Here is a 25,219-nt window from a genome sequence, read left to right on the forward strand (position 1 = left end):
TTTCATTTGTCTAGAGTTACACTTTGTTGTATTTTTTTTAAATTGTGTGTGTGTGCGCGTGCGTGCTTGTGTGTGTGTGTGTGTGGTGTGTTTGCTGCGGCGTAGATAGTTGCTTGTGTCTGATATTCTTCGTGAACCCTTTTCCATTTTGCCCGTAATATAAATGTAATGTTCCCTTGACATTGACTATCTTTATAGGTGGATCGGAGGCTCCAACGGATGCTGGCTGACCGGCCAAACTTGGACTATGCTGGCTCGAACGTCACACTCTGTGTCACTAGCTCCAATCTGACGCTAGCTGTTGTGGAGAATGGTCAAGTAATTGCCGACCACAGCATGCCCAACATCTCATTTGCTTCTGCTGGTGACACGGTGAGCACATGTTTTTTACTGTTTTACTGCATAATTCAGCTTGAGGAATGCTAGCTTGGCTTAGCATCTAGCTATCTTGGGAAAAGTCTGAGGGGCTATAATGAACTGCTGACCACTTGTGAAAAAGAGAAACAGTTCAGGACACTGTCTAAGCATTATGTGTGATAGAGGCAGACATTTTTCCCCAAATCACCTGATTATGTTTTTAACCCTTCTTCTGACTGCTGCAAAGTGGGAAAAAGTAATGCAAAAATAAACATTATTTGTCTTTTTACTGTGCTTTCTTCTTTTTTTTTTTTCTCCCACCCCCAAGAGGTGGGGGGAAATAACATTTACAAGCCTATTACAGTTATTAGTAACATGGTATTAAGGTGTGAGCTTCCTGCACTCGCATAGCCAGCAATGTTGCAGAAATGCCCAGTCTTCTCACCTCCACCTAATGTGCTCTGCTTCTTGCGTTTATGAGACTGTCTTCCTTCCTGTAACACTTCATTCAGCAACATTTTAAGCTCTTGTTGTGTGTAGGTAGCACTTTCATCTTTTTGGACGAAGATATGGCACTAGACCTCGAAACTTATGTTGTGCTTATTCTGTGCACTGGATTTGGGAGGATGCAGTGGGAATGGCCCTAAGGGAGTGCAGTTATGTGTCACGAGTGCATTATTTCATCAGCATGGGAAGTGCCCCTGTGACAGCTATGTAGGTAGTGTTCATGTGACGTCACGCAGCCATATCTCACCGCGCTGGTACCCAAAGATGGCGACTACGATGACGTCAGTGCAACGTGTTATCATGTGCAAACTGTTTTGCTTTTTCACGGCGATTGTTTTTCACCTGTTTATCATTGTTATCGCTCTGACGTTCGACGCAAGACGCGCTTTTTGTTGCTGTCATGTTCCTTGCTTATGCCCCTTCTCGACCTGCTGGTACCCAAAGATGGCGTCCGCGATGACGTCCGTGCAACCTATGTATTAAGACAAAGAACCAGCATGACACACACTGTGGAAGTGTCGCACATCATTACATCTTAAAAGTGGGTGTGATCATGAAATGCTTCCATGAGCCGCAGGTACTTTTCCCAAGTACATCTCATCACTGATGACCCTTTGGCTTACTTATTATAGCACCTGTCGCTCAATTGAGACCTTGAGGCGGCTAAACCATTTGGGAGAAATTGTCTTCTCTTCGTTTTAATTTCTGGTGACTACTGAATAGTGGTGTTTTGCAAGACTATCAGACTGTGCATGAGAGCCTGGGTGAGATCTTGTCAATACCACTTATGTCTGTTTATGCTTTGAAAAAATAAATAAAAGGAAAGTGAAGAGGGATGATAATGAAAAGGAGCGCTTCTATGTGGTGACATGCAGGAAACCCTGGACTTCGTGGCGTACGTGGCCAAGGACGGACAGAACGCACGGGCTTGCTTTGTGCTGGAGTGTTCGGGTGGTGTGTTGGCGCAGGATGTCATCTCAACTATTGGGCATGCCTTCGAACTTCGCTTTCGAGAGTTCATGCGCACTGCACCACCACCAGGGCTGCCACCAAAAAGGTGAGCACCACCGTATGGGCTGTACAATTGGAACTTTCTTGCAAGGCAACAACAGCGTTGCCATGTTTGCTTGAGAGCCTCCCTGATATCGAGACCGTTTACAAGCATTAGCGAATGCACAATACACAGGGCACTGAGTGAATAGTCATTAGCCAAAGTTTTTGGGAACCACTGTTCACACTGAGCACAGAATTGGAGTAGACAGGATGGATGCAAGAAAGAAAAGAGGATTGCATGCTCACTAGAACACATGCATGAGAGGCATGTGAGATGTCTTAACTTACCTCTTAAATGGTAGGCAAGTTTTTGCCCTCACTCACAAACCTGTATAAGGTTAATTTTGTTGTATTGGAGGAAACATAAGGGGCTCTTACAAATTTCCTATTGTTCTTATAACAGGCATACTTGTATTTGCTAGCCTGAACTTGGCTAGCAAAGGAAACCACAAAACATGATCAGCATTGTCTTTATCTTGTTAGTTTTCTATCACTCTGAAGCACCTGCAGCTGTACAATTCCACTGAATTAGTCCGCAGTTAGTGCAATGCAAGCTTTGTTCTTGTGATATATCAAAAGGCCGGAGTCGAGCAAAGTATTTGAAAGACTGTCAAACATGGGTAGGCTTGAACACAGACATTGCTCAGAAATTGAACAACACATAACTATACTAAACAGTGACAGCCAGCGCTGTGCAGTTATGACTACATGATGATGATGATGATGTCCGGCACTACGTGAGCTATATCATCAGCATAATGTGTCCAGGTTCCAGGTGTTTTGATGCAGCTGTCTGTATGTACTTACAGGCCAGAGACTGTGGCACCATCAAATAATGATCCTGATTACTACAATGATCTTCCTGGCAAGATACCACCTGAGGCCCCACCACCACCTGTGCCACCTCTGCCCGACTACCGAACAGAGCCTACAACAGATGTAAGTTGACCTCTTGGCTGAGAGAAGTCAATGCAAGGTTAGCCTGTAAGTTAATAAGATGCTTCACATTGTGTTTAAATTCTCTCTTGTGGCCAAGTGTGTTTTACAGCTTTCCGCTTAGTGAGCCATTTCACCAGAAAAGAATGATGTGAATCAACTGCTTGGCACTGATTAAGTCAATTTCGCTTGACTCATATTACAGAGCAGCAAGGATCCTTTGAGAGAAGCATTACCAAGTGCACCAGTGAGCATTCCACCTCAACCAAATGCACGCAAGGTGTCCCGCGACACGAACCTCATTGATTTGAGTGGAGAGGAACTCCCGCTAGTGCCAATTGTTCAACGCCATGGTGAGTTGAGTGCAGAGTTCTCAACTGTTTCTCAACCACGCCTACGTGAAGCATTGGTCACTCATGATCAATAGGTTTAGAGGCCTCACTGAAAGCTCTACCTGTGTATGAGCTTTCAGTGAGGCCTCTAAGCCTATTGATCATGAGTGATCAAGGATCTCTATGCTATCGGATAGGTTATTGGAGTACTAGTATTGGTTTCTGTGGTGGGGGCCTTTCTCTTCCTGCATGGCAGGAGGAGGAGGAGAAAAGAACATTTATTAAGTGTTGCTCTGTCCAGTTCATTCACTTTTTGATAGTGCAATATCTTCTGAGCTACGTACAACAAAATTTTTATCGTCAGTATGGGTAACACTATATATTAAGTCTAGACATCAGCTTATCTTTGATTAGTTGACTACATTCTTGAGAAATAATATGTGAGTAATATGTTTGAATACTGAAATCAGGTCCTTGTCTTGAAATGTGCATCATTTATCTTAGCTTTTTTTTTTTTTTTTTTGTCTAAAAGCGCATTGTAAATCTGATATTTATTAGCCTCTCGTGAAGCCTTCTTACTGAATTTTTTTCCCTCTTTTTTTTTTTCATTTAACAGAATATGTTAACATGGGCCAGGACACTGGACTCAGCAAAAACGGCATTTTGGACCCATTTGATATGCGTGAGTATATTTTGCTATAATTTCCTGCAGCTATATGACCAGCGTATCTGTTAATGCATTTTTAGCGTTTCAGTAGGTGCGAGTTATGCCTTTTTTATGACAGTTGAATCTCGATACTATAATGAAGTCTGTAAAATAGGCAATTTGCTTTGGTATATCTAAATTTAATTATATTTAAATTAGACCATTTGTGCAAATAAGTACAGTCACCGACGGAGTTTTTTTTCGCAGGAGGGGCCGTAAAATTTTCCAAATTACCGCCCACATGAAGAAAGCACGTTTGAATTAAAGAAGTTCATTTTATTTAATTTGAGAGTCCACGACAAAAGATACAGTTTCATTATGTGTCTACTATATTTTCACATCGGCAGTTCGAAGCGAACCCAGCCACGCATTCGTGTACACATTGCCCTCGCGGCTGAAAGTGTCGCCTGCAGTGGGGAGTGAATGTTTCATCCGCCTCTTGCTTGAACGCATCTCCGAAACTCAAGATTACAGAATCTCCAGTACTAAATCCCCCTCACACACGCTTGACCACGCGTGTGTGAGGGGGACACACCTTTCCACTTGCTCATAGCTACTTGTTTGTCGACTTAGTGGCCATTTCTCATGCCATCCACCATGTTAGCTCAGTGGCTATGATGGTCTGCTGCCGAGTATGATATCATGTGAAGATTAAGTTCCCCGCCAACGCAGCCGCATTCCCATGTGGGTAAAATTACAGAAGCGCTTGTGTACTTTTGTAATAACAGTGTTCAAACTTAACGCACAGCACTCCACTACAGTGTATTTCATAGTCCGATTGTTGCTGTGGGACATTAAGCTTCATGTATCATTTGGATCTTTTCATGCCACTCGCAGCTCAATTTTAATGTTTTGTGTTAGCCATTGTACGCATACGCATACATGATGCGGCAAATCAGTTCTGCAGAACCCTGCAGAATTGATTTGCTCACAGACGTGATGTGCAGTGTCATTCTAAGTATGTTGCACCTTGCTCATGCAGCTCCCGTAGCACCGCCACCAGGTGGCGTGGCCCAAGAGGAGGCGTGGCACCGTGCCACTCTGGAGCGAGAGGTGTGGTTCCATGGTGCCATCAGCCGCAAGGAGGGCGAGTCACGTCTCACCCATGATGGTGACTTTCTGGTGCGAGAGTCACACAACTCACCGGGTCAGTTTGTGCTTACGGGCATGCAGAACGGAGCTCGTCGGCACTTGCTTCTCGTGGACCCAGCAGGCGTGGTACGTGACAGCTTTTCCCCCTCACTCCTCCAGAAGAATCCACTTTCTTTTTTGTATGTATGCTTCTGTCACACGCGGCAGGTCGGAGCATTCTAGTAGAAGCTGTGAATTTGCCGTGGTGTGCCAATAAGATTGACTTGTCCAAGCACAAAGGCTGAAAAGATGGAAGTGGGCAGCACTACAGAATTCGAGCAAATGAAGAACATGTGTTTGCTGTTTATTCATTTTTCTTCTTACTTCTGTAGTTTTGTTGAGCTGTCCAGTTAAGTTACAACTACACCATGCTTTTCCGTGTACATGCTTCCTGGTGACACCACATAGCCATTTGTCGCTGCTACATCACCAGTATGGTTAAGTGTGAGGCAATGTTGAGGTGTGCACTGGGAACAGCCATATTGTAATGTCAGTGGTATCTTGCTCTGGCTTGTCTGGTTCTCACATTTCATCTTCTGTCCATCTTCCTTTTCTGCTTCTCCTCTGCTTGTTCGTTAACACATTTGAAACTACAGTTGAGTTCTTTGAATTGGTATATTGAAAGCTGCTGCCTTTGTTTAGTGAAAGCATAGGAGGAAAAATTTGTATTGTCTAAACTTGGCTAATGGCAGCCTGCTGCATCTTCCTGTTGTCTCTATGGATGTGTGTTGCCCTTTTAACAATGCTTTTTGTTTTTTACTTCAGGTTCGTACAAAGGACCGCACTTTCGACAGCGTTAGCCACCTTGTGAACTTTCACCGGGACAATGCTCTTCCCATCATCTCAGCGGAGAGTGCACTTGTCCTGAAGACTCCTGTGCCAAGGCCTCGCTGATCAACGTCACTTTGATGCCCAAAGACAAGAAATCGGGACGCAAGGCGAACAAGAAACGCTACAGAAGCAAATCATCAGTCAGTGCCTTTGTGGACTTCTCGGAGGACTCGTGTTGCTGCCTTTCATGGGACGTATAGTTTTTTTTTCCCCGGCCACAGGAGGTGCAACTTCCTCAGAGATGAGACTTTGACAGTGCACGACATTCTGACGACAAGTGCGACCATCTAGCATTGGTGGACCTGCAACGACCTTTATTTTAACGAGTCATGGGTAGCAACTGTGGTACAACGCCCGCTGCTGTCACTGGGACTTGTCGTGCGACAATCAGTGTAGGAACAGCGCTCAAGTAATAGTCGGCTGCAATTAGCAGCGCTTTCACACAGTCGCAGCATGAAGCTGGGCACCTTGCTACTTGTTTTAAATGGCAAAGCCAGCCTTTTTACTGCATTGCCCTTGTTTTAAATGGGGCAATGCATTTCCTCAAGAGTGCCTAGGCTGCTACATTTCCTCTCCCGAGAACTGTCAGCCCAGTATTCTATGTTGGCAGCGACTGCTGCCACCATTTGCCACAGTTTCGTGGAGAGGAAGAGAAACATAGAGAGGCACACAAGTGTTCTGTTGCACCTTTGGTGAGACATTGAGGGGCCCAGTGCGACAATGTTTATACAAGTATTGCCTGCATCAAACTAAGCGGGTATGCTACGCCGGCACAGATGAGGCATTGTTGAGATAGCAGTTATATTTAGTTGTTTCAATTTTTCTGCAAAGTATGCCCTGGAGAGTTGAATCGAACAAAGCAGCACTTACAGTGACCGCTCAAGACTCCGAAGATTTTTGGCTGGGCATCATCATGCGCGCAAGCAATTTGTTTTGTGTGTATGTGGCGCACGTGCAAGAATGGGATGGAGGATGAATGTCCATGCACTCTAGGAAAAGACAGCAGCAGTTTTGTGAGTGGTGCATTGTCCAGCTCTAGTCACCCGCGTCTGGCTTAGGACCATCAAAGTTAAACAAAATGTCCCTTTTTTAGGATTCTCTGAACTTTTTCTTTTTGTCTTGCTTCTTTTAGTACATCCTTACAGAGCTCTCCCCCATCCCTACACATTTTTCTTGCTTCCCTGTGTCTCCCAAGCAAGCTTCTAATTTATATACGCTAATTTCCCTTGCTTGTGTATGTTGTGAGTTTCAGATATAGTTTATAATGTGTACATATTTGTAAAGAAAGTAATTTATGGTGTTCTGCAAGCAACCAGCTACGCTGCGCTTTCAAACACGTTTTTTTGAATAAACAGTAGAGCCAAAGCTGTCTCACACCCTTTATATCTCGTATCTTTATTTTTGTACAAAGTACCTGAATGCCCAAATAAACATTGTCCTTGTCAGCAAAGAACAAGTGAAAATGCCAAGTTCTTGCTCTAGCATGAATGTCTCGAGATGCGTTGTCCAGTCACAATATGCACTAAGTGACATGCAAGTCCATTGGGGCAACAGGAAATGCTGTTCACAGCCATGAAAAGAGCAGCACAACAAGCAGCTACAGGGCACAGCAACGTGTAGTCAACTAAATCATGAAGGTTGATGCATGATGGAGTAGGGAGAAAGATGCAACCATGAAGCACTACTCAGAAAGTTAACTTGCTCGCTTGGCCTTGCTTTCTTTGAATGCGTGCGAAGATGGGAAGTGTGTACTTGTCACTTCCGTGCTCCCCCAACTGCCGCTGTAACGAGAAGAAAAGTCCTTTCAATACATGGCCAAATGGAGCAAAATTTTGATTATGCTCACATGAGGCTTTTCAGTCAATAAACTGCTGTTCACCTTGTTTAGAATACTGTTGCTGATTGCTCTCAGGTACCTAACAGGCAAGCAGAATCAAGTTCCTTGTGCTAATAGAGCAAAGTTGTGTTTGTGAACATAACGAACTTTAATAGAGCAATCATGCATACGTAATCAGTAAGCATGAATTGAAAGATTAAATTCAAGGGCTATAAGTTTAAGGTATGTGCAGTGGTGCAACAAGAGGAGCAGTATACAAAATTAAAATTAAAAAAAAAAATCGGGACTACAGAACTGGTCATGAATATGGCTTTAAATATGATTGCTCTCATTAATTAAACATGAGAGTGAGACCTTGACATGCTTTTGCAATGTAACACTTTCGAGTTCCCAAATTGGAACAAGACATTTACATCAGAGGGTGCTGTGTTTTGACTTGTGGTTGTCTAGCAAAAATTTGTCAGCACATTATCAGGACTCTTAGAAAATGAAGCTCAGATACGAGGCTGAACACTGCAAATAAACTGCAGCTGTGGCAATATAAACTATCTTACAAGCATATGAGGCATGGCACTTTTAATGTCTAAAGACATACCACAGAAAACATTAAGAATGTAAAAAGTATTTTTCACTGAATGCTCATCAGATTTTCTTTAAAGACATGCGCCAACTTCACACGGAGGCAGCAAATGGTTTGAAATTATTTCAGAATGTTCCTAGCAGAAGAATGCTTTCAGGTGTAATTAAGTTATTTTTTCTGTGAACTTCTGCAACCAAGTCAAGCTTGACATGCTCTTGAGAATGCTTGTAGTGTGGCAAATTTTGTCGTCAATCTGACCTCTCTCAAAGGCAACACAACATTCAGGATGCACACAAACAGTAATAACTTTGCAAACCGTGATATGAGTAACTTCGCATTACTGGAGTTCCCCTTGATAAGGGAGTGTTCATGAGGAGGCCAGTATCTTACCAACCCAAACAATTGGTAGACTCTTTCCAGTATTCCCCATATATTGAAGGGACGCAAAAGAATAATCATAAATAAAGCTGTATTAGTAAGCTATGCTTCTGCAGTAGCAGCCGTGAGATGAGTGGGAAAAGACTTGGCGACGCCACCCTAAACATATAATCTCCTACAAAAATTACTCTGGCACCAGCAGCGTACAGGGGAGCACAACCACGGTTGGTCAGCCAGCACGGAAATGATGGTTAATGCATGGATTTGCCTAAACTTTGTGCTTTTGGCTTCGGTTGGCTTTGTGACTTGCAAATTGATCATTTTCAACAAAATATTGTGTTACGAATCCAACAATTCGCAATCAGCATGCATGTTGCGCAGCATCTTATCGTCTTCTGCGTTTAGGAAAAAATGCGATTGCTAATAAATTTAAGTCAATAAAGGCAGATAAACCGTAGTAAATAAGGCCACGAGAATGCCTGGAGCCACCAAGCAGTAAGATCAGGCAAATCTATGTACTAATAATCACTCCCGTGGTTTCTGTAGGTAGCTGGCGATGGGGGCGCCAGAGTGGGATGGCTAGCCACCCTAGCCAGAGTTCCCTATGGTAATTTTAGCAGGTAACTTTGTGCCCTGAAGTTTCTGCGCCATGCACGGTGGCGTGACGTCATGGATTGCAGCGGCGTCAGCTTTAATGATTTACCGGTAAAAAGAAACATTGCATTCTAAAGGAATCAGACTGAACACAGCAAGTTTCAAGAAACTTTCTGGCTCCAATATAGCCCGAATACGAACAGTACTTTGAAATCTCTGACGTCACACTGACGTTGCGGCACAGATATGTTTCGGCGCGAAATGAAAACAAAAGGTTTGGTCTTCATTTTCTAAACTAATAACCAGCCAGCCCATTTCCGCCAACATGAATGAAAATTGAGTTTGAAATAATACCCGTCTAAACTAACTTAGCGTTGCTTTTTGGTGTCCCTTTAAAGCTGCACTGAATATATGCAGCTTTTGGGGTGTGTCTTATCCCCATACAATATCGTCATCTGTCTGGCTTGCGTTTCCTTTCTTGAAAACTCTGCGCTTGCTGCTTTCCTGTCAAAAATCCTTTATCACACTGATAACGCGTATGCCATTCGTGACGAAGTTATCTGGAAGTACCGCGCGCGCAGCGTTTAAGAAAGGAAATGCAGACAAGACGGACGACGATTATTGTTTGGGGACAAGATACGACCCAAAGGGTGTAAACTTTTTTTAGAGTGTTTAACCGGCGCTTGTGTACGGTGCCCGTAACCTGATAAGCTTGCTAATGGTATACAAATAAATCATTTTCGGATACCAAACGATCGTTAGATTCGGGGTCCCCCTTCTGAATTCACCAGTGCCCACCGCCCCGTTTCACAAATTCGATCAAATACTTCCGGCCGCATTCCGATGAACCCTCCAACCCACGTGGTCAAACGCCACTATACTGGTGTCCCGTCAATCAACCAATCACTTTGTCGACGAGGTTGAATGTGCGTCTGCACGTACGTAGCCTAAAGCGAGCAATAAATCTCGTGAGGAGAAGTCCGCTCCAAAAAAGGCTGTTTTCGCTTCCCGTGCGATAGCAAGCACGTTGTAAGTAGATAGAGTAACCCGAAGCGTTATCAATGGCAACGGCATAGGCGCGTTCCTATAAAGTTAATATATGTATGATAGACGAATGAGCCGATACCGAGCCTGAGCCAGCTGCAATGTCTGAGGCCGATGCTAGCTGCAGCCCGCATCAACAACACGTTGGGAATCTACATGCGCTAAATGGGTCTAACGCCGAGTAACACGCAGCGTATGTGGTGTGCGCGCAACAGATTCTGTACGCTGGTATCGACGACTATCAGGCTAGTAAACACGGTTATAGGACGCGTTGGTGTAGCGCCGTGACAGATGAAACACGCATATCGAAGACATGGCAAGTGACGCGAGGCAATGCGCAAGTGAAGGAGTCCGAAGGGTGCTTGAAGTATAAAGATACTATCGAAAACAATTTGAAGGTTGTAATGCGAATTAAAGGCAGATGCCAGTATACGATTCATCGAACGCATCGGCGCGGTTTAAAAAATGCGTGTCGAAAGGTCACGTATGAAATCGTCTTCAGATCAACAGGAACTTAATATTCGTTGGTTGCAGGCTGGGGAAAGAAGAGACGCTTACGTTTTGGAAGGATACAGGGTGTCACAAATTCGAAAGTGTGAAGGAGCTGCGAAATTTTACCATTAGGATTAAATCACAAATTATATTTTTTCAGCCTCGCTAGCAAAGTTCAAGGCATTCGCGTAACCGCGTTCGCTCAAGCGAGAGGAAACTACAGTTATCGCGTAGGACGCAGCCCTCTGTGACGACCGCCGTCTGCTTCCTGGCGCTGTCGCCCGGAAGTGACCTCAACTCCTTGCAAGGTTTGCTCATATCGACTTCGCACGCGGCGCACAAGGAAGTCGCATGTTAGTGACACACCGCATTTGACGTCACAACCGCGAGGCGTGTGCCTTGATAAGTTCGAGTCGAGTGTCACTGACCGCTCTCCGAGATCATGACGTAAGCCATGAAGAGCAGGCTTCCGACGACCAGGCATAGGACAAAGCCCCCGATGAGGTAGACGGCGCCGTCTGGAATCACGGGCTCGGGTGGTTCGTCCTTCTCGCTGTCAAGTATGGAACAGAAGGACCGCATTAACTATTTTGTCCACCGAAGTTGGTCTTCGTGTTGAACAAACTCTAAAGAGAAACAAGTTGGAAGGCGAATCAACGTCTAGCTGAAGTCGATGAAGGACAATGCCTTCCTTGACAAATGGGGAGGGGGTGGGGGAGAGAATGTTGGGTATGAACCGTAGGATTTACTGTGAGAACCGCACTGTTGCAACAACGTTTGATCGACGTCAGCTACTGTGGTTTAATCGACTTCCAAGTTTTGATCGGTTGTCATCATCGTCGTCATGACAATCATAATCATCATTGTCATTACATACCCAGGGGTGAGGTGGCCTACCAGTGGCCCCACTTGCGCATACACAGTGACCAGTGGCTCATACCCAGTGACACATATTTAGACTGCACTAGCTTCGGTATCGGCGAAAAAAAAAAAAGGCTATAAACAGACATACAGGAAGATATTCTCTTCAAAATAACGTTTGTCCGTATTAGTAAACTACCTTTTAGAATCCCCCAAAACTCCGGTCTTACCGTAGAAAGGACGCGCAAAAGGACGCGCTTCATTAAGTAAGAAAGACACAATAAATGAAAGATGGTGGCGACACCGCCGTGAAGTTCCCGCACTAGCCAGCAATGACGTCTGGATTTTAGCGGCGTCTGTTAGGGCCTATTTCAATTGTGATCAGTAAAGATGGATTACATCGTATTCTAAACGAGCCAAAGGCAACTTGGGAATTCTGGAGAACTTTCGTATGCGCCACAACGACTCAAATACGAGAAAAATACTTTGAAAACCGTGACGTCATAGTGACGTACCAGCGCTGGGGTTGCGACGCGAAATAAAAAAAAAATTGAACTTTGACCTGTATTTTCTCTTCTGATGATAATAACCTATTATCGCGAAATTAACGAAAATGGAATTTCAAAAAGTACTTATCAGTAACTAATTTATTTTCCCTTCCCTTTAACGTTTTCAGTTCTAGCTCAGCGGAATTGCGCGCGTGCCCGTTGTGCATTCCTTGCTATACCTTCCCTGCAGAGAAGTCGGCTACGCCTTCGCGCTCACATGTGCGGCTACGCTTTTGCTTAGCAGAACAAGTACGACTTACTTGAAGCTCGGCGAAATGACGGGAATCGACATTTCCGAAGTGGGCATTTGCCGGGTGTTCTGCTATTGCTTGCATAGTTCCGCAGTTGCTCAACTTTTATAGCCATGTGCAAGAATCACTGATTCGAACGTGGGTGCAGCAGCGACAAGCTGTGACGGAAGCAGAAACCTTACTAAAAAGACAAAATCGTGTTCTGGCCTGCGCAGGTCGTTCATCACGTCGTTCGAAACGGGCGCCTTAATTTTTGTCGACACCGATGTTGACGTCACGACGTCACGTTGTCGTTCGCTTCGCGGCGTGCCCTGTGGCTGTCGCTGCTCGATTTTGCCAAGAGGCCTGAGCATAACGAAGAGGCCCGGACTGGGGCCTTAGTTCCTTTGATCGCTGCTCACTCACTCTAGCTTTTCTTGAAAGTTGATTACCTTCCGTTTAGTCACCTTCACATCGCACGACTTGCTAACAGCGCCACTGCCTTCAGATAGATAGATAGATAGATAGATAGATAGATAGATAGATAGATAGATAGATAGATAGATAGATAGATAGATAGATAGATAGATAGATAGATAGATAGATAGATAGATAGATAGATAGATAGATAGATAGATAGATAGATAGATAGATAGTGCCAGCCTGCGAAGAACCCCAGGTGGTGGAGTCCATCTGGTTTTTAAAAAAAATTTAACATAGGCTTGTTCACATTATTTGATGCATGCATGTAATGCCTTTCGCAGCTGTACGTCCTGTCAGAAGCTTGTGAATGATAAGAAAGCTACTTTCAGTCATTTCATGCACTATAAGAACGACAGTAATGAAACAAGGGAATAGCGCATCACCAGATGCAAGTAGTGTTGTGTTGATTGAAGGAGCGGGATGTGACACAAAATCACCACACATTGCTCTAGAATGGTGCAAAAATGCCGAGATTGCGCAAATAATGAATTGCTTTGCCTGAATTGAAACAACTTCGTTATAGGCTACAAACAAGCGATGCGTTCTTATGGAATGACTGGAAATTGTTGAGCAGAAGTTACACACGCCCTGTGCGTTCGTCCAGGAACTGATGCCTCGTTTGCGCAACAACCGCGACTCTCTTGCACAGAATCATTGGGGACATTCTCAGTTCTCTCTCCAACGAGACTGCAATAGGCGTTATCCCCATATAGTCAACAATTTCGAATAGTAACATCTCGAATCGAGTTCGAATCGAATAGCTTTCTTGCATTTGAAATTTTGCATATTCTCGCAACCCTAGCTCAAACTAAACCCCGTTCAGTGGGTTCTTTTGTATGCTGGGTGGATAGGGCTATATAGCGTATACGCTTATAACTCTGGGCCGGCCATTTCCGGAACATTATACCGTCCGCTGAAGCTGTTGAAGCTACTATAGTCATGAGGTGGATAAAAAAAAAAAAAAAAAAAAAAAAAACATTCAGCTTGCTTTTTTCGGTCGATTGTTTTGGCGTCTGTAGTACATTTGCGTCATTTCTATTTCCTTTTCACTGCGGCAGCTCCACCATATCTGTTCATTTCTTTCTTTCATTTCTTTCTCTTTTATTTTCTTTTTTTTTGCGCCCAATGGCAACATCTCCATACTGATATTAAATGCTTAGTCTAAGTTAAAAAGTGAAAAAGCTCAGTAATAAAAAAACGTTTCGAACGGGAAATGAGTGCCAAGAAGTTCCTGTTGCGTTACGCATCCCTGCATGCATACAGCGGTGAACCAAATGGATCCGAGTGGTGAAATCGACAGCCATGCCACCGTGTCGCTTTATTCGCTCGGATGAATTCGACGGATCAATGCGTTGTTTGTTTGTGGTATAGTCGACCGATTAGAGTTATCGCAGCTGCCGGACATCCTGTCCCCCTGAGCATTTGGCAAGCACTCAAGAACATATACGACCCGCTTGAAAAGCAGCATAGATACCTAGGGCTCTATACTATAGCTGTACTGATAACTAAACATTCTGTATTTACGTTGTAACTTGTACAGCCCGTAGCTAATTGGGCGCATGATGATGACAATGACAATTTTGATTACGTATAGGGAAAGAATATATTGATAACTTTCTAAATCCAGCATTCAGTGAGACCAAACGCTTAGCATGCGGAAAGCGGGTGGAGACGATATGCAGCATCGATCATGATGGACGCGATACATTGCACGCCGCGAGACCAGACAACCGCGCGCTCTCCGAAATATTGCGCAACATCACAAGTACACGAGCGAGGGTGGCCGCGCACCTACCGAGTGAGCACATGTGGTGGCGGCTGCACGGAATCTGCGGCGAGAAAAGAGAGAAACATCGAGCTCGTGAGGATGACACGGCAATGTTCGCGCGCACGAAAAGCATGCGGAAAGTTTCAAGCGAAGCGTTCGCGTCGCAACAGCCCATGAACGGGAACGGCTTTCGCGCGCTTTTGAATGCATTGTCTTCAGTGTTTCCTTTCTTTTTTTTTTTTTTTTTTTTAATAATGGCCTTCTGTCGCGCACATCGCGTGGGTGGCATGGGTATGCACACTCCGGCCATGAGAGGTACGCTCGGAACGGTGAAACATAGCATTTGAACTTTCACTTATTTTCCGGTTGTATTGAAGCACACAGACTTGTATTGAAGCACACGGGTAAGCGATGCCAACAAAGGCGGGAAATGTGCCGCTGGCATGTGGAGGAAAAGTGTGATGCATAAGAGCTAACAGATATATATATATATATATATATATATATATATAGCAGAAAGGCGATGGCCGTCCTGACGACTAAACAGGCGTGCAGGTGAAATGCGTGTGGGGTTTGAAGGGGCACTATGAATACCAATATTAAATTAGTACGAAGTGGTAAAAGTATTATTTGAAAGCTCTATTTCAATTCAATTTGGCGGGAAAAGGTTGACTATAAATAGGCGAAAATCAGAGCCAAGCTTCCCTCTGTCTATATATATCTCTCTCTTTTGCACCGAAACGTCATAGTGACGTCACGAATTTCGGCATGTTTTCTCGTATTTGGGCCGCTTTGGCTTGGAAATACTTCGCGAATCTTGCTAGTTTCATAAGTGCATCATAACTAGAATTCAAGAATGTACGTTAAGTCCTTTACCGATGAACAGTTGACAACAGACCCGAGCAGGCGCATTCAAAAGTCGGTGGATATTTTGCGATTGCAGAAGCGTAATTGGCTGACAGAGCTTAACATTCCGCTCTGTAGTGTCTCTGACCTGGTCAGACATCGAATCTGACCAGGCAGTTTCCCGTGTTGGATAACGGGCACATTACGCCAGCAACGCTGTGAGCACGGAAGGAAACATTGGGTTCCCGCCAGCACCGTGAAGGACAGACGTGTGTGATCGGAACAGTTCGTGGTACGCGCGCGCTCTGCTACACGTTTCATCGAGTTTGCTGTTGGTGTTCCGACATACATGAAGTGTTCGCCGCGCAACATGGCCCTCCAAACACCTTCGTTCTCCGCAGTGGGATAAGATGAAGATATTGGCATGCTTACGCCTGCGCGACTTACGCGCTGTAGCATAGCTGTTGACTACAACACAGCGAAAGCGGCGACGGGGAGAGGACTCGATAGCAGCTAAAATTTGCAAGCTTTACGTCGTTTCGGTCTACATCAGAGCGAACTACACGAAAACGAGGTGAGCGAACCAAGAAGCGCTGCAGTGTGCACGGTGATCTAGCTTTTCGGATGTAGCGAGGCCGTTGTGGCCTTGTAAGTGCTAGTTCGGCCGTGTACGATTGATTCAGCTTATCGCAGCCATCATTGAACGACATCTCACGCTGGCTCAGGAAATGTGCGCTATAGCTAGGCAAGTGCCGCAGCTCATTATTGTGGCTGTGTTGCTCACGGGCACGCAAAACGGATATTAACCAGACGCGTGCTGTATCTCTGCACCCCTTTAAACACATTAATTTTAAGTTGTGACTGACGAAACGAAGATGCTGCACTAAACTGTTACAATTAACGTGAATTATGGGCGGACGCTCGGCACTGCCATGCAATGACCGAGTTCCCACGTGATGTCTGCACTGAATGCCGCACTGAATGTTGCGCGTTTATCATTAGATACCTTACGGCCTGAACTGTTCACGTATAGCCAACACTGCTTGCATGGCAGCGCGCTGCGCAGATAGGGCGGGATGCCGAATTTCATGGAATGAACGCCGTAGAAACAGCATAGTCGAGCAGCTATAGGGTGACTGCAGCGGCCGGATACCAGCATTGCCTCATCATATATGTTTGTCGGCTTTATGGAAGTCCGCTACAGCGCTGGCCCCTTCCATCTTTTGGTGAGCTCGAGAATTCAAGAACTTGGGCAGTTAGGCCGTCGGCGCAGCCGCGTATTCATAACTTTGTCGATTGCTATAGTGGTGCATGCTCTCGCTGTTCCTACCACACTCAAGTCGCGCAAGCCACGCCATATTAGCGGCAAGAACGAACAAAAGCGGCGCTGTGAGCGCCGCTCGCATGACGTCATGGCAAGGATTTGCGCCGGTCGTCTGTGGCAGGGATTTGCAGGATGGCAAGAATTTGCGCCTGTTCGGGCTGCGTCCGGGCGCCTTCTGCAACGTTTCCGTTTGTTCGCTCTCGTTCCCTATGCTGGTACACTTATGACAGTCCTCTCAAATATATTTTGACGATGTCCTCGTTCGTCAAAATTCACTGAAAGAGCTTATTTTCTATAACGACAACAATATATTTCTCAAAGGCAACGAACGTTACAGTGCCGGCCAACGGAGTTCAGTCCAAAGCGGTGTGGGTTTTTCATGCGCAGTTCTACAGTCTGCAGCGGTAGCTCACGTGGATGATAAAAGCATAAACGCGAAAACATAGGATAGAACAATTATAGTTAAACGACCATATACTTGCTGTGGTGCAACAATCGTGTAACAAACGCTAGCAATATATGACTTCTACAACATTTACCTGTATTTTAACCCGCTAAATCTTGTTTGCTCCCGACGAGCTGTTCATTGGCAAAATATCGAATTTTCGCATTTATTCACAGAAAAGTTCGGCAGTAGTACGAGGACTAAACTAAACAACACATAGGTATAGATTCTGCCAGTATACCGTTTGCTTTTTGAACTGCTTCTCAAGATTAAGCCATTCTTAACCAGTTAACATTAAACGGCGGTAATTTTAAGTAAAGCTAATTGAGGCTTTAAGCTGTTTGCCGCACAAAAAGTTCATGGACCAATATTTATTCTCTTTTCAGTGCTACACGCTCTATACTCAGTTCAGTAATTTAGCGCTGCTTGTTTTGACCGATCTTCTTTGCGAAACTGACACAGCATGCTCGGCGAAACTTTTTGGGCGAAATATGTCTTTTAGACCATATGGCTGCAGCAAGGAAGAAGCCGAAGCTTCATTCTTTAGTGTTATGGGACACGTAGAAAATATCAGCATTCACCGAAGGCGGTCAAAAATCAAGTGACTTCATATGAGGCTTGCATATATAGTGTCTTCTTTATGAGGCGGGGATACGAGACGGTCTTTTATGGGCTGACGCAGCGAATAGTTCTCAGTTCGTATAATTAACCACCATCGTGGTTGGGAGACATCGTAATGCAGACGGTAGTTGCGTGACGATGTTGCATGACCAAGCTGCACTCTAGTGCCTCGAGTATGCTATAGGCATTCTAATTAGCGCTGTAAATGACTCCTTCATGGTTTCAATTCGAAGTTCTATATAGTGAACGGAAGGGTTTCGTGAACAATGCGCGTCTCGTCATAACGTCATAATGATTGCCGGTTGCTTCCATTGCTGGATGTATACCACATTGTCGATAAAGACCGCTTGAAGCCACCATGAAACATTGCATGGCATGTAATGGCTTGACTCTTGATCTTAACTACGAACCTTTTCTTTCAGGCGATTGCTATATACATGAAGCGCAGTCGTTTAACAGCCGTGTATAATGCTTTTTCTGGGTGGCTGTTTCGGAGAAAGGTGAAAGTAGCAGCAAATTTTTTTTTTCGTAAAACATGCGCGCCTAACTCCTGTTCTTACGCATTACTGCAGTGCCCAAATTTTAGCAGAACAACTCCACAGAGCAATAAGAAGCTTGATGTAAGCTTCTCAGGCAGCATCCCATTCTAATATACTGATTTATATCTAAAGGTGACACCAAATGCCAATATTGCTGTTCCGTGTAAAAGGAAGTGTCTGTCATAACTAAGTACTAAAGGAATGTTAAGCGTGGAGCGAAGCATCGTACAATTAAAATTTCCCATACTGACGAATTTGCAGACATTGTTCTTACGCAATATTTATGAACAGACACGGCGTACCTCTGCGTTGGGAAAGCAGTAACCCGGGCCCTGCAAATCTATATGTATAGCTTCGATATCCAAGCAGTAAATTTTCACGATTCACGCAGTTTCGAAAAAAGTTGTCGCAGTTTCACCTGAAAGGTGAAGCATCAATTGCGATAGCAAATTTGTAGAGAGATATACGGAGTAATGATATTAGCTTTATCAGCTGTATAAACTTGGACATGCAGCAGCACCGGCAACGCGCCGAACTGTTGTCGACGCCGTCGGCATTTTGCCCGCGTTCGCTCAAAATGCGTGCGGCGTTGGTGACTGTTGCCGGAGCCTCTGATATAAATAGGCACTTGGTGCCGCAGCTAAACGTCGCCTCCCTTCCCTCCCCCTTTCCCCCCCCCCCCCACCGCCTCTCGCGCATCGGAAGAAGGCGCGTTTGCTCTACATATATGGTGATTGTAAAGGAGTAAAGAGACGCCTACTTCTGCAGCCCTTAAGGAAGCACGGCGCAGAACGCGCGTTTGTTCTCCGCCGTGCGTTCACTCCCCGTGAAAGAGCGCGTCCCTCGCGCCCTTTCACTCGCACATACAGCGTTCGGCGGCGCGCGGCCACGATTTCATCTCCATTGACGTCATACGGAACCTCACGGCGACGGCGACGGCGACGCCGACGGCGACGGCGACGCCGACGGCAGAAATCTGCTTTTGAGTGTCCATATAATTGCTATCGCAATAAAAGAGACTGCACTTTAGGCGCGACAGCAGAAAGCAGCCAACACATAGTTCAGGAAGTACGGCTGGCGCGCCCCATGCATACACCGCGCATGCACGAAGCGAACGAGCGCGCGCGGTGTCCTGGCCGTGACGTCACTCGCGAGAGGGCGCCACTCCAACTTCTCGCCGCTATATTGCTAACACGGGAACAGAACGTCATGTCCAGAACAACATTGCCGACGCTGATTATTCTTAAAAGGTCTGATATAGCGTTTCTGTGCTCGGACCGTTCGGAAAGGCTCGACGAATAGCTGTAGGATCTTCTACTTTGCTGTAGCGCTTGGGCAGTCAGAACGACCGGACACGCAGAGAGGCACATTAGACGACAAAGCTATGGGCATTGTACGCTGTCGATAGTGCCATTTGGGTCCGTCTGCTACTGACAGGTTGTGACACGTCCTTCAGCTACTTCGTGGCGCAAATGGTACTTGTATTAGATAAGCGATCAATACTTACGCAAAATATAAAAGCCACTTACGCATAGTCTTCTGCAAGCCTGGTGATGCTGCTTATACGGGCTTGTCGAAGCGCTGGCACGCGAACACCGATCATCTTCACCTTCTTCGCGGGCTGATGTCTCACATCTTCTTCCTTTCATTTCACCATGAACGTACTTATGACCAACGGCTACCTAAAAGAATGCTAATTATATTTACTTCATTACATTCTAAATTATACACTGGCTGTGTGTTCTATTTAACTGCGCCATTTTTTTCTCAAAATTGGAACAATAGAAATTATGGTGACATTATTAGCATTCGACTATGCAGATAGGCAGCCTCTGCTAGAGATTCCTGTTTATGAGTATTTCATTTGATATTATTGTATAGCGCTGTTGTAATGCATATCTAATTGTTTTCTTTTTACTTGTTCCCTACGAATTGTATTTCTTGACGCTCTTTATTCTTTTGTTCGCCCTGTTCTTTCTGCTTGCTGTTCTGGCATTAAATCTTTAGACTGCTTGTCGTCGAAAAAGGTAACAAAATTCACCGAGGATTACGACACTACCTAATCCGAAATTTGAGTGCAGCTCTATACGAGTTTTCATTTCGCGATAATATTGGCTGGCGCGGACAACCTGTCTCATGCGGCACGTTGCAAACGGAGCGAAGTGTGGCGCGAATGCCTCCCTAATCTGGAGATCGCGAGAGCTGGCGCGTGGGTGACGCGTGGGCGCGATTCACAGCATGCCGCCGCCGACAGACCTACCAGACGATGCACGCTACTCTGGCGCCATCTCGTAGCCATCGTCGCCACACTGCGCTTTTCTTATCACGCTTTCTCCATGCCCTCCTCCGCTTTCCGCCTCGTGGATCCGCTGCACCCTTCTCTCCGCTTTCCTCCTCGCGTCGTTCATCTCCCGCTGCGCTCCGCGGTTGCTTTCATCTTTTGCTGTGTTCGTTCGCTCGGTTATGCCCGCAGCCGCAGGAGGGCGCCTACAAGCTGCGCTCTAAAAAGTGAACAAAAAAAAAAAAAAACAAGCGGGCTGGCCTACTGCAAGGCACAAACGAGCACTAGCTTATTATGGTGCACTGGCTGCGCGGGGCCATGCCACTGGTCCCGTGACTAAGACGCAAAGGACAGGCAGATAGGGAAAGGGTCCGAAAAACACAATGGATTCCAAGCATCACGGTTTACTGAACTTTAATGCAGGTATATTTATTACATTGGCGACAATGGTCGTTTTCATAACTATACAGACAGAGAACACAATAGCCAGGCGAACATAATAATTTTTCTAATTAAAAAAATATAACTCCCACGAGCACGTGCGAACTGTTTAAGGGTACTTGGAGACAAATATATGTAGTAATCGCCGCCCCTGGCGACTCTTTCTCCAACGAAACCACAACATACCAGCATCCCGCCAACTATAGGCGGCGTAAAGTCGTACAGGAAAAAAAAAAACATTAGATGCGCTTGGTCCCATGTGCTCGAAGGGGTAGCATTGAAATACGTTGGTTTCAGCACTAAGCGAAATTTCATTTTTTTTCTATTTGTGACACTCTTAAAATGACGCCTCTACAGAATTTGCGCACATACGCTAAATACGCGTTTTCAAGCAGTACATGCGCCCCCGCAACAGTATAGGCAGTTGTAATGCTGTCAGTTAGGTTAAGGCACTTGAATTTCCTGCTCCTGTAAAACTTGTTAGTGGGCAAGTCCGTTGCCGTTCACTTGGTAGAGGTAAAGTACTTATTCGCAAAAAAAAAAAAAAAAAAAAAAAAACAATTAAGATACGCGTAGAAGGGGACATGCAAGAGAGGCATCAGCTCTCCTTCTCTCTTTTGTGTGTCTCTTAGAGCACGTAAAAATACTTTAGTAGTGCGCACAATTTTGCCAAATACTGTACTTAAGTATTAGTAGTCAGTTGATGTAATATAGGGAGCTTTAGATTTTGCGTATACGCAAACGGGTTTGGTATACCCAAAGGGACCTTTGCACACGCAAAGCGCCGCGCCCGGCTTGCGTTGATTCGTACAGCTTTGGGGTTCAATTGTGTACCTTTTCGCGTTCTTTTGAAAGCCCAGCTGTTTGCGCCCCCTAACTGTCAATATCTAAAACTCCCTAATGAGAGTTTTTCAATGGCACTGCACGACAGTTGGAATGCTAATAATAAACGCAGTCGCAAGCTGTTGCGACAGCCCCACCTTGCATCCGCGCCGTACCAAACAAAGTAGTTTTATTTCTTCGTACTCTGTCTGCAGGGCTGTTGGTGCGTCATGTGTGGCCAGAATGCAAGGTTATTCACGAGTTTGCGCTTTGTGCAACGCTTTCTCGTGAGTTACCGACAGCGCTACGCGCAGTTTTGACCACGGCGGCGAACACCCGTGGAGCTGCGCCCAGTCCTTTCTTTCACTGCAATATTGGGCACAAGTTTGCTTTATGTGCGCCATGCGTTTTAAGATCAGCTGTTGTGTTAGGCTTGATCACGGGTAGCACGGGACAAAAGTATCTACAGGTATAGCGTGCGTTTTTATCTTAAAATCGTAGAACAGATTTTGCGCTTGCTGCTGCTCTGTTCTTGCTCAAGTTTTGCAGCGATGTCACATTTTATGGTCCCAATCGTTCAATATATAACACTTGGCACTGTTAATTTCCTCACTTAATTGTCAAGAAAAAAAAACTGCGAAATTGCCTTCGTGTGCGCCCCTCGCAGTAGGTGATGTTTAAAACATGGCAGCTATGTCACTTCCGCCGTTCGCAGCACGGCAAAGCATGGTCTTCGAGATTGGTTTCCATTAATTGCTGGTGCGTTCGATGTGGTCACGCTAGACGAAGGCAAATTCGCAGTTTTTCTTGACAAATCAGGCAAGTAACAGTGCTAAGCGTTATTTTTAACGACCCGGGCCATAAAATGCGATCTCGCTGCAAAACTTGAGCAAGAACAGATCAGCGGTAAGCGCGAAATCTCTTTTCGAATAAAAGGCGCACGTCCCTGTAACACCATAAGGCGGACCTCCCAAAGAAGCCTCAGCTTATCGCCCGCGTACTCTGCGGCTGAAGCGAGGTGAGCGCGCAGGCGAAAACCCAGCTTGAAAGAGAGCTGCGGCCTGAGCCATTTCAGTGTCAATCAACCCTATCAACCGGAAGCCCCAGGCACGTGACCGAGACCACCTCCAGACAATGCCTACGGGTGTATATATTATTGCGTTAACTACAACTTGGACTTGAGCGTGTAGGAGGGCGCCGCGACCACCTGGTCGTCTATCAGTCCCTGCACCTCGGCGTCGCTCAAGTCGGCCAATTCCTTGAGGATCTGCCTCGTGTGCTCTCCGGGCAGTGGTTCCTCCATGTCCGGCTCGGCGGGCGTCCGGGACAGTACGGGCGCCGGACGGGGAGCCGGTGGGCCGTCCTTGCACTCGACGAAGGCGCGCCGGTGTGCGTTCTGCGGATGTTCGCAGGCGCGGTCGTAGTCCAGGACGGGCACCACGCAGGCGTCCGTGAGGTCGAACACGGCGCACCACTCGGCTTGCGTCTTCCTTTTGAACGACTTGGCGAACGCCTCCTTGCACTTGTCCCACTCGGAGAACTGCTCCACCTCCTCCGGGTCCAGACCCAGACCTGCGCGACAGAATGAGCAGGGCTGTGTGTGTGTCTGTGAAGCACGCGCTGTTAAGAAACAAAGCGAATGCCTGTCACTCCTTCTGCGGCCAGTGGACAGACTGACCATTCCCATCCTGTCCTGTGCTAGTGCGGGAGACAGGGATGCACCACCTTCCGTGGACGTGCACCAGACTTCAAACCGTTCATCGACGTCATCTGCGCCGCGTGGGTCTTCATCCCAACCTGCCAAGCAGACTTGCTCAAGTCTCCTCGGCTTCAATTTCGCAATTACGTGTGCCCTAAAGTTAGTAAGTATGAAGTCAATTAGCATATTTTAGTTAATTAGAAACTATCGTTGCAGATTTTCTTGCTGCTAATACCCTATCAGCAAGGACGGCAAAAGCCTAGATACGAGTTCGCTTTTCTATGTCCCGCATAAAAATAAAAACACCTGTTATAAAAACACCATCAGCTGTAGGCCCGACACGGAGAGTCGTAAGCACAATTAAGTTTCAATTTATTGCACGTAAATAAAGTTACAAAATGCGATTACACATACACAGCGTTATACTCAGTAACAGCCAAAGTAAAAAAAAGAAAGAGAAAAAGACCGGCAGCAGACGCAAGAAAACATGCCCAAGATATATCGTACAATTCTTTTTGCGCCACTCACCTTCCACGAGTATCTTGTAGAAGTGTGGCTCGAGCGCTCCCACCGCCATGTACTTGCCGTCCTTGGTCTCGTACACGTTGTAGAAGTGCGCGCCGCCGTCCAGGATGTTTCCTCCGCGGTCATCGATCCAGATGGGCAGCGCCATCTTGGAGCTGCGCGTCCGCCACAGGAAGCTGCTGACGTAGGCGCAGCCCTCAGTCTGCAAGCGCGCACGCAAGTTCAACATCCACCGCATAGACTCGTGCAGTAGCTGCTACATTTTTTTTAATGCGATAGGCTTTTCTTGCATACGTATACCCCGCCCACTTTCTTGAACCTGGCTAGTTACCTGGACTTAATGAGAACTGTACCAACGTAACCTACGTAGTGCGTGGGCCCATTGTCGACATACTAGTCCCTCTCCACAATCAACCCGATACGACAGTACTGATTTTAAGTGGAATATCAAATGCCATAGCATTTCTTTGCGTATGTATACCCCGCCCATTTCGCTGAATGTGGCCAGCTATCTGGACTCGAAACTGTAGCAATGCAACCTATGTAGTGGGCCCTTTCTCTAAACAGTTCCCCTCGATATTCAACCCGATATGACAGCACGGTGAGAGATATTAAATGCGATTTTAAATGTGATAGCAGTATTTGCATCCTATGAATTGTGCGCGGGTACGAGCGACGCGCACTACCACATTTGGCACGAGACGTTTGGGCGAATTCCACCAGGTTAGGTTAGGTTAGGTTAGGGGTTTAGGGTTCGCAACTTGAATGTGGAAGAGCTTTATATATTCAGCAGCTTTTGTTCCCTGCAAGCTTCCTTCGTCACTTAAGTAGAAAGCATTGCCGAAAAGCACACAGAACGAAAGCGTATAGACAGCGCACTTCATTTCACGGCGTCGCTCTTTCTTGTCATCGTCTTCATGCGTTGTTTACCTTGCATCCGATTTCAATATTCATATGTAATTAAGCCCAGAAATAATCTCGTAAGACAGCCGCTGAACCGATTATAAT

At 45.8% G+C, this 25,219-nt stretch overlaps 4 protein-coding genes across 4 annotated transcripts in view; 1 reads left to right on the forward strand and 3 right to left on the reverse strand.

Annotated features, from left to right (window-relative positions):
- The window catches only part of LOC119449483 (SHC-transforming protein 1), a 34,591-nt gene extending 27,361 nt beyond the window's left edge, over nucleotides 1-7,230 (forward strand). Inside the window, exons 6-12 of the mRNA XM_037712666.2 lie at nucleotides 199-372; nucleotides 1,740-1,921; nucleotides 2,727-2,856; nucleotides 3,059-3,206; nucleotides 3,802-3,867; nucleotides 4,874-5,109; nucleotides 5,788-7,230. Coding sequence (XP_037568594.1) covers nucleotides 199-372; nucleotides 1,740-1,921; nucleotides 2,727-2,856; nucleotides 3,059-3,206; nucleotides 3,802-3,867; nucleotides 4,874-5,109; nucleotides 5,788-5,916 — 1,065 coding nt within the window. The 3' untranslated portion in view covers nucleotides 5,917-7,230. The remainder of the gene's footprint in view (nucleotides 1-198; nucleotides 373-1,739; nucleotides 1,922-2,726; nucleotides 2,857-3,058; nucleotides 3,207-3,801; nucleotides 3,868-4,873; nucleotides 5,110-5,787) is intronic.
- The window catches only part of LOC119449490 (post-GPI attachment to proteins factor 2-like), a 354,194-nt gene that overhangs the window by 251,262 nt on the left and 77,713 nt on the right, over nucleotides 1-25,219 (reverse strand). The gene's annotated exons all lie outside the window — the stretch shown is intronic.
- Nucleotides 7,227-20,146, reverse strand: LOC119449485 (uncharacterized). The gene is made up of 4 exons (XM_049665240.1): nucleotides 19,973-20,146; nucleotides 14,696-14,729; nucleotides 11,207-11,331; nucleotides 7,227-7,634 (listed from the first exon to the last, which is right to left on the reverse strand). The coding sequence occupies exons 1-4, from the start codon at nucleotides 20,044-20,046 to the stop codon at nucleotides 7,547-7,549; spliced, it is 321 nt and encodes a 106-aa protein (XP_049521197.1). The 5' UTR covers nucleotides 20,047-20,146; the 3' UTR covers nucleotides 7,227-7,546.
- Nucleotides 21,699-24,419, reverse strand: LOC119449487 (alpha-methylacyl-CoA racemase-like). Its single transcript, XM_037712668.2, has 2 exons — nucleotides 24,215-24,419; nucleotides 21,699-23,559 (listed from the first exon to the last, which is right to left on the reverse strand). Exons 1-2 carry the CDS (start codon nucleotides 24,357-24,359, stop codon nucleotides 23,153-23,155), a joined length of 552 nt encoding a protein of 183 aa, XP_037568596.2. The 5' UTR covers nucleotides 24,360-24,419; the 3' UTR covers nucleotides 21,699-23,152.

The sequence above is a fragment of the Dermacentor silvarum genome, chromosome 4, assembly GCF_013339745.2.
Source record: "Dermacentor silvarum isolate Dsil-2018 chromosome 4, BIME_Dsil_1.4, whole genome shotgun sequence".
Lineage (NCBI taxonomy): Eukaryota > Metazoa > Arthropoda > Arachnida > Ixodida > Ixodidae > Dermacentor > Dermacentor silvarum.

Excerpts from the sequence above, each read along its gene's own strand:
- LOC119449485 (XM_049665240.1), bottom strand. The coding sequence starts at position 20,046 with ATGATCGGTGTTCGCGTGCCAGCGCTTCGACAAGCCCGTATAAGCAGC. Across the intron at positions 14,730-19,972 it reads AGGCTTGCAGAAGACTATGC|ATTCCGTGCAGCCGCCACCA; the intron begins GTAAGTGGCTTT and ends TTCTCGCCGCAG. Across the intron at positions 7,635-11,206 it reads CGTCATGATCTCGGAGAGCG|CGGCAGTTGGGGGAGCACGG; the intron begins GTCAGTGACACT and ends TTCTCGTTACAG.
- LOC119449487 (XM_037712668.2), bottom strand. The coding sequence starts at position 24,359 with ATGGCGCTGCCCATCTGGATCGATGACCGCGGAGGAAACATCCTGGAC. Across the intron at positions 23,560-24,214 it reads CTACAAGATACTCGTGGAAG|GTCTGGGTCTGGACCCGGAG; the intron begins GTGAGTGGCGCA and ends TCTGTCGCGCAG.